This window comes from Notamacropus eugenii, chromosome 2 (genome assembly GCF_028372415.1).
Source record: "Notamacropus eugenii isolate mMacEug1 chromosome 2, mMacEug1.pri_v2, whole genome shotgun sequence".
NCBI lineage: Eukaryota > Metazoa > Chordata > Mammalia > Diprotodontia > Macropodidae > Notamacropus > Notamacropus eugenii.
Genome location: NC_092873.1, coordinates 222,960,352 through 222,975,069, shown reverse-complemented (window position 1 = coordinate 222,975,069; position 14,718 = coordinate 222,960,352). Strand labels below are relative to the sequence as shown.

The following is a 14,718-nucleotide window of genomic DNA, read 5'->3' as shown; positions in this document are numbered from 1 at the left end:
AAGTAGTATATAATTTTCCCTAGCCGATTTACCCTCCAAAAATGTGTTTTACTTAGACAGGTAATTAAAATAATGTCTATTCCCTGATCATATAGTGACTAGGAATAGAAATTGCATAGTAGGAGTGAATTGACTTAAAAATCTGGGGTGAATAACTCACGTGTAGATTATTAAAATTTGACTACATCGTGTATAGTTGCAATTCTATTTGCTTATATATAATACATATATATTCTAAGGCATGATTTTCAAGTGTAGCATTATCCTTAATCTTGTATAATGTATAGCTACAAAATTAGTAGGAAATTTAACAAATTTATTTTTGTTTTTTATTAATTTGTAGAAAATTTGTTTAAAATTTTTTGTATTTGTATTGTTTACAAATTTTTTGTATTTCCTACTTTATATTAAATAAATATAAAATGTATTTATAGGAAATTAGCAAATTTGTTAATTATATTTCAGTCTACATTCCAATTCTAAAGGCTAATTATTTGTTTAACACATAAGAAAGGAAATGCAAAGGAACTTGCTTGATTCAGATACTTTTTCATTTACTAATGGCTGTGATTAAGGCAGAAAATCCTTTGATTAGACAGAACAATTTTAAAATAGAAATATGGACAGTAAAAATGCATATGTTAATTGTTCTTGACTCCTGTGGAAATAATTTGGTTTGAACGACATATTCATGAACACATAAAATTTTATATGAGATAATCAACCATGATGAATTCATTTTAAAGTCAACCTCAGTGACTTGAGTATTTTCATTCAATTCTTGCTCTTGATTAAATGCTGTTTCTTTTGCATTTTCCAAATGCGAAAACTCATTGCTGACATCAAAGAATGCTTTGGCAGAGGCTAAGTTTCAGACCTTTATTCTCTGAAGGGGAGGAAGAATCCGTCAAAAGATACGTTTAAGAAAAAAACAAGTTAATTCACTTGTTGGGAGTTAGTAGTTTGGGTTTTGATTCTGTTATTGTTGTTTTTCACAAAAAAGATTAAGGATATACACAGAGAGCTGTCTCTTCTCCCCTCTGCCTTCTCTGACATCACTAAGATATCTTTTCTCCCTATTTGCTGCTTCACTGCAGTCTGAGAGAGGGAAGCTAGGTGGCATAGTGAACAGAGTGGCAGGGCTGGAGTCAGGAAGACTCATCTTCCTAAATTCAAATCCAGCCTCAGACTGTGTGTGTCCCTGTGTGACCCTGGGCAAGTGCCTTAAACCTGTTTGCCTCAGTTTCCTCATCTATAAAAATGAGCTGGAAAAGGAAATGACAAACCACTCCTGTATCTTTGCCAAGGAAAACCCAAATGGAGCCATGAAGAGTTGGACACAAATGATAAACAGCTGGACAACAGCAGTCAGGCCTCAGTCTTTAGCTCAGATCAAATGTACTACATTCTTCTGATCTCATCCCCTCCCATCTTCTCCAGCAGATTGTGCCTATAATCATTCCCACTCTTTCATTTTCATTATTTCTCCATTCTCTCAGTGTCTCTCATTTTTTAAAGAAGACACCAAAAAATCTTTGCATGATTTGACCATGCCACTTCTACTTCTCTTTTCACTCTCTTCTGAACTCTCTACAATCTAGTTTTTGACCTCATCATTCAGGTACAACTGCCTGCTCCAAGGGTACCAATGATCTCTTCATTTCCAAGTCTAATGGTCTTTTTTCTGTCCTCATACTACTTGACCTCTGAAAAGCATTTGACATTACTAACCACCTTCTCTTCCTAGATATCTATTTTTCTCTTATTCTCCCCTGGTTCTCATATCTGCCTGACTACTTTTCATCTCCATCCATGTCATATCCCTTCACCATGAGAATCCCTCAAGACTGTCCTTGGTGCCCTTCTCTTTTTGAGCTGGGCTGTTTTATCTGGTAATCTCATCATTTTCCATGAGTAGTTATCATCTTTATATACATGATTCTTAGATCTAAATATTTATTCTTAATTTATCCCCTAGAGGACCAGTTAGGTGATACCGTGGATAGAGCACCTGGCCTGGAGTCATGAAGACCTGAGTTCAAATTCAGCCTTAGACACATACTAGCTGTGCAAGTCACAACCCTGTTTGTCTCAGTTACTCCTCTATAAAATGATCTGGAGAAGAAAATGGCAAACCACTCCAATGGCTTTGCCAAGAAAACCCCAAATGGAGTCATGAAGAGTTGGAAACTACTGAACAACAAAAAATGTATTTCCTGTGGTCCAACACTGTACCTCTATCTCCCTTTTGGACACATTTAACAGGATGCTCCTTAGTCTTCTCAGACTCAGCATGTCAAAAACAGAACTCATTATGTCCCCCCTTCCTAAGTTCTATCTTACTATTGAGACAACCACTATACTCCTAGTCACTCAGATCTACAACCTTGGTGTCAGCCTCGACTCCTCATCCTCATTCACCGCACACATCCAAACTATTTGCCAAATCTTGTAGTTTCTACTTTTATAACATCTCTGATTTGTGTTCCCTTCTCTCCTCTGACACATCCCAGTTAAGGCACTTATCACTTTTCACCTGGACTATTGAAATAGTTTTTGACCTGGTTTCCTTGCGTCAAGTCCCTCTCCATTCCAATCTATTCTCCATTCAGCCACCAAGATGATTTTTTAAAAATGAAATATTGACCATGTCATCCACCTGCTCAAATGGCTCCACATTACCTCCAGGATTAAATGTAAAGTCTTGTGTTTGACTTTTAAAGATTTTCACAACCTGCCTGTTATCTTCACCCCTTTTCATTTACTCTGAAATCCATCTACACTGGCTTCCTTACAAGTCCATCTCCCATCTCCATGTCTTTTCGCTGGCTTTCCATCATTCCTGGAATGTTCTTGTCCCTGTGACTGCAACGTTCTCTTCCATATCTCTGCTTCTTAGTTTCTTTGGCTTTCTTCAAGATTTACCTTAAATGTCACCTTCTTGGGAGGCCTTTCATCATCCCTCCTGGTGCTAGTTCCTTCCCCTCTGAGATTATCTTCCATCTGCTCTGTGTGCATCTTGTCCTTGCCTATTTATTTACTTCTTGCCTCTATTATTATAATGTGATTTCCTTGAGGGGAGGGGCCATATCTTTGCCCATCTTTGTATCCCTGACACTTAGCTCAATGCCTATTACGTAGTCAAGTCTTTTGACTGACTGATAACATTGTCTCTATTGGTGTCCTGCTTCTCCTTATCTCACTTTGTTCCAGTTCAGTCTTCCTGTGGTTCCATATTCTTCATCTTTTATCAATGGGCTTTTGATTCCAATTCCTTGCAAATACCAAAAAACCCCCCCAAAAACAAAAAAACCCCACTGCTATAAATCTTTTAGCATATATGGGGCCTCTCTTTCTTTGGAAGTCTTTGACTTCCCCTTGAGGTATTTGACTAACTACGCATTCTTAGATTCCAAAGATATGGACAGTTTCATCACTTTATTAGCATAATTCCAGATAGCTTTCCACAATGGTTGAACCAATCCACAGCTCCACCAACAGTGATTCACTGTGCCTCTTTCTACAAGCCCTCCAACACTGAGCCTGCCCATCTGCTGTCATCTTTTGCAATTTGCTGAGTGTGAGGTAAAATCTCTGAATCTGTTCACATCTCTTCAATTGACCTTGGATCTTTATCCCTTTAGAGCTTTCTTCTTAATGAGAAATTTTTAGCAGTCTATGAAGAAATGCTCCAGATAGTGTAAACGTGGATGATGAAATGAATTAAGCCAAGTGCCAAATACCTGTGGGTCTACCCCCTCCCTCCAATTTAGACAACTCTTTAAGATTGATGATCTTTTCCCTCTCTTCTTAATAGCTCAAATGATTCAACAATTCTTGCTAGCTCCAAAAATACCTCCACTACTCAATCAAAGCAGATAATTAATTTTATCTTAATTGGTCATCATTTTTCTGAATTGCATGTCTTCTTATGTGATGCTGTCTTCAACAGTCTTTGACAGAGAAGTTTCTAAGCAAAGCATGCTTGTCTTAGAATGAGGAGTGACTCCTTTTTTCATCTAGACCTCCTTACATGCCATTTTTCTTATATTCATTTTTGCATCTCTCAATCTCTGCCTTTTCTGAAACATGAAGAAATAGGCAGCACAGATCATTTATCCCAGAAGATAATTATTCATGTCATACCCCATCTCTTTGTGTACTATGAAATACTTTGGAATAAAGTGTGATGTGGGAAATTTCAGGGAAAATCCTGCAACACAGAAGGAACTGTTAACTTTTTGAAAATCACATTTTCCTTCTGTTACCTTGTTAGGCACAATATTAGCTATTTTTTGTGCACTGATGTCACATTGAAATTTATGCCTTGCTAATTTAAGATTTACTTTTTTATTTCTGCATTTCAGGTTTTTTGAAATGGTGAATACTATTACCGAAGAAAAGGGGAAAAATACAGAAGAAGGGGAATGTGATAGTGATTCCTTGGAGGTAATATTTAAATTTGTTTAATTGTTAACTGAAGCTTCTTATAAATTGATATTCATAAAGTTGATTATTTAAACCTCAACTAAACTGTTTGGAGCAAAAGAAAAATAAATCTCAAAAAAATCTGGAGCAGCTAAGTGGCACAATAGATAGAGCACAGACCCTGGAGTTAGGAGGACTTGAGTTCAAATGTGACCTCAGACACTTAGTAGCATGTGACCCTGGGCAAATCACTTAACCCTGATTACCTCAAAAAAAAATCTGAAAAATTTTGGCAAATACTCCTTCCTGGCAAGTTCAAAATTAGCTTTTATCTTCTTCAGAAAATTCAAAAGACAGGACAAACATGGTAACCATCATATCTTGGGATTGGAAGCTCAATTCCGTGTGGACAGTCTCGGGCGGGTAAAGGTGGGAGCTTCTAAATCTTAGAGCTCTCACGAGACCCCCCCCCAGGAAACGGCAGGGAATCGAGGTGAACCGAGCTATCTCGAGTAATTCCGCCTCTTCCCGTGAGAAACGTGATGGGAGAGAGATCTCCCCGCCCTCGAGATTGTCCCGGATCTGGGCACACCTAGTTACCTAACAGCACGGTATTCAGATGCAAACTATGCGGCTGAAGGTTAAGTAGGATTGAGGAAGCCTGAAAGCTCTCTTAGCACGTGAGGAGCCAAGAGGACAGTAGGCTCCGCTTTTCCTCTTTCCTCTCTCCCCTCCCCCTCTCTCCCTGCTTGTACTTCTACTTCCAATCCCTTAAGATCTTAGCCTCCTTAGGAAATCTCCCCCTCTTCCTCCTAAGGAAGACCTCCCTGCACTTGTAACCGAGACCCTGAAATAAAGCTCAACCCTTGTTCGACTCTGGAACGTCCTTTCTCTCATATGAGCATCCGGTTTTGGCCAACCGAAGACCTCGGAGGTGAGGTAAGAAGACTCGGGTAGCCCACACAGGCCTCTAGGCCTGGCAATCATAGGTTCCCAAAGTGGGCAATACTGTACCTCCCCTCCCCCAGGGAGTGCTGGAAAGATCCAGGGGGGTAATAATAGCCTTGGGTGAAGTTGCAGGGAGTTGAATAAAAATAAGGGGGCTGTGGAAGCATAAGGAAAGAAGAGAAGAAAATTTTGAAAAACCATTCATACACATTTCATCTGTTGTGTAACAGAGTTAAAGTCATAGTGATTACATTATTTTCCAAATAAACATACAAAATGAAAGTTAGAAACCATCACTGGTCAAGTTCACCAACAGGCCTTAACAAGCAAGTGTTGGCAGGCAAATGTGTTGGGAAGTCCAGCGTGCATCAGCAGGAATATGTGCATGTAATGACTTGCTTACAATACGATACTATACAGTTATATGACACAGTATTGCATCATTAAAATTTCAGTGCAGGAGAAAACCCACAATTTTATAACAAATTATTAAATTTAAGATGCATCATTTAAAAATATATACATATTTTTAAAATGACACAAATATCAAAAAACCATAAAAGAGTTAAAGAAAGTAGATTTCCAGGGAGGTGCTGAATAATTTTTTTTAAGGGGCAGTAGGCCAAATAAATTTGGGAACCTCTGATCTAGATGAATCTTTTGCATTATTTTAGTTTAATTTTATATTAGATCCTTGAACCTTAGTTGAATGTAAGCTTCTTGCAAATAAGAACTTTTTTCATTGATTGTTTAATACTTAAACGTAGCACCTAGCACATACTTAATATTTAACAAATAATTGTTATTGGTTGATTCTCATCTGATATGAAAATGGAGGATGGTTCAAGAAGAATGCATGCACAGAGAAAAGAATTTCACTTCTCTTAAGTTTCATCCTAATTTGAATACCACAGTGGAGATATTTGATTGACATAGTGAGTAGAAACACATACTGTACTACTGAACAGTGTTCAAAATTTCTCTATGTTTCTGTCATTTGGAGCCATGGTCCACTGTGAGGTAAGCTCTTTTGAAAAGCCTAACATGAGGAATTTTACGAAGTGTAGCATAGTAACAACTCAGTTATTTGGCATTTTGGGAGGAGATTAAAGTATTTTGATGAGCAAACTTTTCAGATAACTGAAGTTTAAGTCCCAAACGCAAAACTTTCAAGTTTTCAACAATTTTCAAATGATATCTTTTTTAAATGTATTATATAGCTCCTAACCTTTTTGAAAATGCAGTCTTTTGAGGGGGAGTAAAATGTGAAAGTGGAAGGTAACTTAGGCTTATCATTATACATGACAGTTACCACAAAAGGATAGTGTGGTTTAGTGGAAATTTTAGTGATTTTTTTCCCCAGTCATCAGAATTATACTGGGAATCTAGTCATCTGGGTTTCAGTCCTGGCATTGCCACTGACCAGCTGGGAGTCTTTGAGCAAGTCCCTTAATCATTCTGGATGCCATTGATTTCCTCCTCTATTAAACGAAAGGGCTTGATTATTTGATAAGGGTCCCTTCCATCACTAAACCTATGATTTTTTTTTTCTACACTATTGATGCAAAAATAACATTGAAGAAAATGGACATTGATCTTAGGATGGATCTTAGAATTTGCATCATTGGGGAAAGTCCTCATGTCAGCTTTTTTTTCCGAAGGGGCGGGTGTTTATGGAATGTGAAGAAGGTCAAGGGGAAGTAGAGAAGGAGTCATAGGAGTCCAGTCTTTTTTAGAATTGGAAGGAGCTTCTGAAGTTGTCAAAGTCCTTCCCAGATAAAGAATGCTTTGCTCTATAGCTTAACTGATGCCGAATCACAGATGATGATCCTTTGCTTCTTGCTTATAAAGATGGGATGAAGGGCATGCAGCTGTGTGATCTCTTATGTAGAGTAACCAGCTTTCTTTCCTGCTCAATTAATTATTGCCTCAGAGGTTGAGCATATTTTTCTCATTTGGTTTTTTTGCCCTCCAGAAAAAAAATGCTCTTTCACTGTTGTTTTTGGGAACTTTAGCTTTCTAGCAGCATTATTTTCCTCCATCATGAGTACAGTGGACCCAAGGCATCCCCTTGTTAACTTACACTATCTCTTCTATATTTGCTCTGCCAGTTTGTTGATGGGGTATGGAGGAGACCTACACCCCCAAGGATGTAGGAGTCAGCCCTTGCTATGTCCAAATTGTTAAATTTTCAGTGTGAGCATTTGGATCTCAGAGATCTTGTCTACACATCAGGCCTTGATTTATTGCTTTGCTGACTGTCTTCAGGGCTTTTTAACCTTTTTCCACTTGTGACCCCTTCAGCATTTCTTAAACTGTGGGTCAGGTAACCCTCAGTTTAAGAAGTGCTGGAGACTTAAGTGGTCATGACATAGACTTAAAAGCTTGTGCATACGTTTTGTTTTCTTGAAAATCTGATTGTTAAACATTTACCACCATGCCCCCATATTGCTCTGTAAACATTGCTTGAGCTCAGCGGGAAGGCTCAAGGAGTGATTTTATCAACAAGTTTGAGGTCTCATAACTAAAGGATAGTAACAAACATTTATATAACGCTTTAAGGTTTACAAAGTGCTTTAGATCAATAACCTCACTTGAGTTTCACAATAACTCTGACTGCCCCTCACCACTCCAAGAACTTGTGTGAGAGTATCTTAGGGAAGTCACACTGCAAACTAGAAAACCCAAAGAATTTATGAACATCTGCTTCATTGTCAAGGAGAAGATGGTATTTCTGCTTTCAGGATACCAGGCTAGAATGCTAATGTTTGACTTTGAACAGAATTCTAGGCACTGGCAACATTGATAAAGTGCATTTTTATGAGACAAGGTTGAAATTCCTGTGTCATACCTGCATGATAAATCAACTCTCATGAAATCTCTTTCATTGGTGATATTTATTAATATGAATATCCCCTAGCTAAATAGGCTGATTCAGCAAACACTGGCAGGTAAGAATAAAACAATAACTCACATTCATTAATGCTTTAAGGTCAACAGCCCCATGAATAAATAGTACAAGTAATATTATAGTACAATAAATAGTACAAGTAATATTATCCCCGTCTTATAAAGGAGGAAACTGAGGCCAAAAGAAGTGTTAATTTTACCTGGGGTCAAGAAGTAGTATTGGAGCCAGGATCTGAACACAGGTCTTCCAACTTCAAGCCTAGGACTCTTTCCATTACAGAATTCTGTTTTACAAATAGTGGTAATATCCATCACTAGACCTTGTTCTCTTGGGTGAGTTTTATATGGTGTCTAACAATGAAATATCTTTGCTTTCTTTGAGTAATCCTAGGCTTTTCAAATACCCTTTCCCTGAAAGTACAAAAAGATGGGGAGATCATGCAAAAAATAAAAAAAGTCCTCACCCCCACCCCCAGCCTTTGCCAACTTGCATTCGTTTGTGCCCTGTAAAGCAGTGCACATTTGAAATCTCTTAAGGGGAGTAAATATTCCAGTAACTGAAGAATTTCTTTCCAGAGAGCCTGCAGTATTTGTACATACTAGAACAGCTGATCTGTCAGACCTTTTATTGCATAAGCTTGATTTGCCCAATTCCAAAAGACATTTGATTCCATGAAGCCAAGCACCACCAAAATAGATCATCAGTTTTTAATCAGCACAGTAAAACTTTTCAAAGGAACTTAATAAACATGTTGAGAAATTAGTTCCTTTAAAAAGCCACAGAATTCTTCTGAAACTTTATGATTTGTTGTTTTTTCATCTACTACATCTAGCTTTCTATGGTGAAGTCTTTGTTTGAACTGGCATGGCTACCCTTTGGATAATGCAAAAGTTGGCAGCTATAAATGCTGAACTCATGGATATCTTAGCAAGAATCAGGCTGACACTAAGCTACCAAAGTCATTTCATTTCAATGAGAAATTTCCTAAATAGGTAATCTCATTTCAATGAGAACCTCTTCTAAGCCATGAGTCCCTACCTTTATAGGAAGGAGCTCATAAGCTACCCTTCCCCCTCCCCCCCATTAAGTCCCAAGATTACCAGAAGGTTGGAGAAGATGCTGGAAACCTCCAACTTAGCCACCTTTTCCCAGTTTAAAAGGTCCACAGGCTTCAAAAAGAGGTCTCTTGACACAGATTCCAGCCATCTTTCTGCTCTCAATCCTTACTGGAAATAGCCAAGGGGAGAAGGGTTTGGAATCATGACCATATTTTGACCTGGGTAGATTTTGTGATTGACCAGTGGATTTTATTCCACTGGTTGGATATAACAAGTTTAGATGCTTTGATTTATCCCTGTAAATGGCATGGTAGAGCTCTTAAGCTCTGATTTGATTTACAATTTATAAAGACTTTAAACTTTTGTCTTTTCAGAGACTAGATATTCTCATTACTATATACCCTCACTATCCCTAGTGATAGGGAGATTTGGGGCAGAGATGCCCAAGTCCTGCTCACCTTGATTGAAATTAATCCAGTCCCTACTAAAGTGATTAATATAACTAGTAGAATGGCATTTGGAAGAGAAACTCTGGACAAGCTAGTTGAAATAGCTGAAAATGTTAGTCATCATTGACAAGATTAGAAGGGAATGTCTCAGATTAACTTCTGGGAAATATGAGAGTATTGAGAGAAAATCGCTAAATTAATTCTGTAATATAGATGAACCAGAATTGTACTGATCCTCCTAATTTATCCCATGTTTGCCTTCAAAAAGTTTATACATATTCATCTTCTCTTTAAAGATGAGTGTGATTTTCTTAAGCTTTTGCCTTTTTCCTTTAATTGGAAAATTTTGAAACATGGATGGATGGATGGATGGATGGATGGATGGATGGATGGATGGATGGATGTACTCATACAGGATGTTTTAAAAGTCTCATTCCAGTTTTAAACTTATTAAATCTTGAAGTACAGAAAGATTTTGAAGACATACTATGTATATAGTGCTTTCAGTAGTGATACAGGGTGGGAGGAGGAGAGAGAAAGGAAGGAGTGAGAGAGACAGAGAGAAAAATAGAGGAGAGAAAGGGGAAAAGGGAGAATAGAGAAACAAAAAAAGAGAGAAAGGAGGGAGGGAGAGAGAGGGAAGGAATGCATTTATTAAGTACTTACTATGTGACAAAACATCATGGATAAGGATATAAGCAAGCAAGGCAGTCCTCCTCAAGAAGCTTACATTCTAGAAGTGGAAAGACAGCATATGAAGAGAAGCTAGAAAGCACTGGGGAGTCAGATTGGTTTCTGTAATGGTGACTGGGAGGTGATTTGTCTGGCTGGTTGTGAGTAGGATAAGGTAAAAAGTTCATCTCTCAAAGTGCAAGGTGGTTCCATGGGCAGAATCCCTGATTTGGGTGAGAGGTAAATGGGGATGATGGCTAGGGTACAAACACCAGAGATTGGATATGATGATCAGGAAGCAGAAATTTAGAACTGGAAGAGACTTCTGAGGTTCCCTATAAAGCCATTGAAATGGTAGGACCCAACAGACTCATCCTTTCACTGAATGTGTTGGCCCAACAATTTGATTCACAGAAGGAACTAAACTACATCCATATGGTCAGTGTTGCTATAAATAAAACCAGAAGACATAAAGAAATAAAAAGCAAGTGAAAGGCTGACTCCCAGGTTTTTCTCAGAGGGTTGATGAAAGGAATTGATAGACTTGGTTTTATTGTGTATCCCAAGATATCAAGAAACATCATTTCATGGGACACTTGATTATGATTATCTTGCTTTGTAATGCTTATGAAGCTTTATAAGTAAGTAGAATTCTAAGAAGATCCTTACATTACAGCTCAATCAACAACTTGACATAAAGTACATGAGAAACTATTAAAAATTTACAAAGCTAACATCCAGTCCCAATGAATAAATGAACCTATGAGGTGAACAAATAGATTTTAAAGCAGGAAGCAAGCATTGTTAATTATCCTTTGAAAAAAATGCTCAAGCTCACGAATAGCAAAAGAGTTGCAAATTTAAATGATGTTTAGATACCACCTCACTCCGATTAAATTATCAAAAATATTTAAATGCTATTAACTCAATATTAGAAGTTATAAAGAACCAGATATATATTCTTTGCTGGTGGAATTGCAAACTAATGGTAGGAGAAAAGTCAAGATGACTGGCAATCAGCTATGAAGGATATATGGGAAACCATAGACAAGAATGGCAGCATGAGAATTTGTAGAAGAAGGGAATGGGATTTGCCCTCCGTAATACTGAAGAATGTTCCCACACCAAAGAGATGGTGGATCTATCCAAAACTTGGCTTCCTTAATTTGATCCTAGTAAACTTCCACTTTTATAATTTGGCTTTCTAGAATATTTTTTAATATTCCAAGTTTATGTTAACATTATGAGAGGCAGCATAGAGTGAATAAAGATAAAGAGCCATCCTTAGACCAAAGAGACTGGGGTTCTCACTCTTGACACGTGTGAGCCTGAGAGCTTAATCTCTGATTGCTCTAGACAACTCTCTTAGGTCTATAAGTGCAGAGAAGGTGCTGACCTGTATTGGTGGAGGGGATTTCCTCATCCAGGAATTCTTTATGCCAGGAAAATCTCAGGTCCATTCTTGACCCCTTTTTAGATAGACTAAACATTCTTTATTTTCAATATCTCATATTTCAAAGTGGAATGGTACTTAAGTCTGTGAATATCCCATCCACTTCCACCTCTCACTCTTCACATGATAGACATAGCAATGACCTTATGGATGTCCTTTGCACAGTTTCTTTGAAAATCATAGAATAAAGTCCTGTGATGGCAAAGCCCTCTTACAGATGGTATAAGGACCAGTGTTTTTGGCATTGATGACTACAACCTTTCAGATGCCTTGACAAAAAAAATAAATAAAAGTGTAGAACAGGCCATTTGGTCAGGAAGTGTGTATTTGATTTTCATTCCATCACCCAAGGATATAGTCACCAGTCAGCAAAGATTAACTAAAGCAGTTCTATAAAATACACATTTTGAAGCTTATCTCTAGATTCTTTGCAACTTGTAAAAAATTTACATCGGAAAGGATAGGTTTAAAGTCTCTATTTCTTCTTGCTTTTAATACTTAGGTTTCTTTGAAGCAATAAAACATACAGTTTTATAGGTAAGAACTGGTACAGAGTGTACAAGGATACTTCTAATATACCTCGTTGTCCTCTTGTCTAAAAGAAATGTTCCCATTTATCTACCATTCATATAGCATTTTAAGGGTTGCAAGGCACTTTGTAAATATCTCATTTGATTTTCACAACAAACCTGGGAGGGGGTAGGTGCTATTTTCCCTTTTACACATGAAGAAGTTGAGGCAGACCGAGGCCAAGTGACTTGCCCAGGGTCACACAGTGTCTGAGGCAGAAACTCGGGTCTTTATGACTCCAAGTTCAGCAAATTTTTTTCCTTAATTTTTAAAAATTTCCATATTAGCTATGTTGGATAAGAAAATATAAAAGACCAAAAAAACCCCAAGAAAAATAAAGATAGTGTGCTTAATTTGCATTCAGAATTCACCAGTTCTCTCTCTGGAGGTGGATGGCATTTTTCATCATGGGTCCTTTGGAATTGTCTTGAATAGAGTAGCAAATTTTTCATAGTGAATCATCCTTAAATTGTTGCTGTTACTATGTACAATATTCTTATGGTTCTGCTCACTTTACTTTGCATCAGTTCATGTAAGTCTTCCCAGGTTTTTCTGAAAGTACCCTGCTCATCATTTCTTACAGCAAAATAGTATTCCATCATACATAACCACATACCACAACTTGTTTAGCCATTCCTCAGTTGATGGGCATCCCCTCAATTTCTGATTCTTTGCCACCAAAAAAAAAGCTGCTATAAATATTTTTGTATGAATAGGTTCTTTTCCTTTTTTTCTTTAATGTCTTTGGGGTGTTGTGCTGTATGAACAAAGCAGAAAAGTAGGATGCCTAAATTTGGAGTATCCATCCCAAATGTTCACATGGACTGCCTGCGGCCAACCTGTGGTAGAGCATTCCGACCTCATATTGGCCTGATCAGTTACAGTCAGACACACTGAAACTTGAGTTTATCATGGTGATGTCATTTTGGTCCTCTTCAAGAATGAAGGACAACAACCAATCAACCAACCAATCTCTTTGGGATACACACCTAGTAGTGGTATTTCTGGGTCAAAGAGAATACACACAGTTTTATATCCCTTTTGAGTATTGTTCCAAATGGTTTTCCAGAATGGTTGAACTAGTGCCACCTAGTTGTCTCTTAAATTCATTTCAAGTTTTTTAGAAAAATGATCAGCTATATGCAAAAACCCATGCTAGGATACAATCCAACACTGCCCCCCTCCCCAAAAAAGATTTCCTGCCTTTAGGAATATTACATTCTTCTTCTTGTGGATCAGGGTGATTTTTAAACCCAGAAATTTAACATTTAACAGTTTTGAGCATGACACTAGGAAATCTGTATATTAATATGTTTATACTCAGTTCATTAAACCCCTTGATAAGACAGGATGACATTTTGCCTCCATGAAATTGGGCTTCATCATTATGATTTCAGCAGTCAAATGATATAGTTCTTAGCATGGTTATCAGTAGAAACCTCTGTTCCCTATTAGTTTTCATTTTTATTGATTTCTGTGTCATTGATTTTCTCCTTGTAGATGATGTGAAAATAACAAATATGGAAAACAATTTAAAACCTAAGAGATTAGCACTCCCATTTCTTGCTAAGGCCTGAGCAGGTGGACCTATTATAGTTTAAGGCTCCTTTTCAGGAGATTCTCTGAGATGCTATGGAAATGGAACTAGCCCCTGAAGTAGGAATTGTGCCAGGTTCTATTGCCTACTCTTCTAAATGAATATTGTTACATGAAAATGTGTTTTTACCTGTTCTGATGGATTCTTATTAAGGCAGGCATAGAAGGCTTTTTCTACCAGGGAAGAATTATACTTCCTTATAACATGTATGACTCATTTGGAAAAATCCATGTTTACATATGCATACATGTGTGTGTATGCCCATGCCCTAAAAAATAAAAAGCCAAAACTGAACTCTCCACAAATGTGTTGTTCTTTAGAGCAGATAATTTCACTATAATTCGTTTTTCGTGAACACCCTATTCACCTAGCAACAACAGCCCTCCCTGGTGTCCCATTTCTCTAAATGCCCTTTAAAACATCTGTTTCATACCTAAAGCTGAAAATTGCATCTGAGTTTTGTAAACACTTTGCGCATCATTTGGCCCTGCTACCACACAGCAGACTAATCATAACCCTTTCAACATTCTCTCTCTGAGGAATATTGTGAGGGAGTCCTTTTATTTTTCTACTCAGTGAGAAATAAAAGATCATTTGACTTTGAAACTGCATAAATGAATGGATAAATAGAT

General features: G+C 37.5%; 1 protein-coding gene across 1 annotated transcript in view; it reads left to right on the top strand.

The window, feature by feature from the left end:
- MAP3K5 (mitogen-activated protein kinase kinase kinase 5) overlaps positions 1-14,718 on the top strand; it is a 452,961-nt gene that overhangs the window by 193,722 nt on the left and 244,521 nt on the right. Inside the window, exon 14 of the mRNA XM_072637677.1 lies at positions 4,368-4,449. Within this exon, the coding sequence (XP_072493778.1) occupies positions 4,368-4,449 (82 nt within the window). The remainder of the gene's footprint in view (positions 1-4,367; positions 4,450-14,718) is intronic.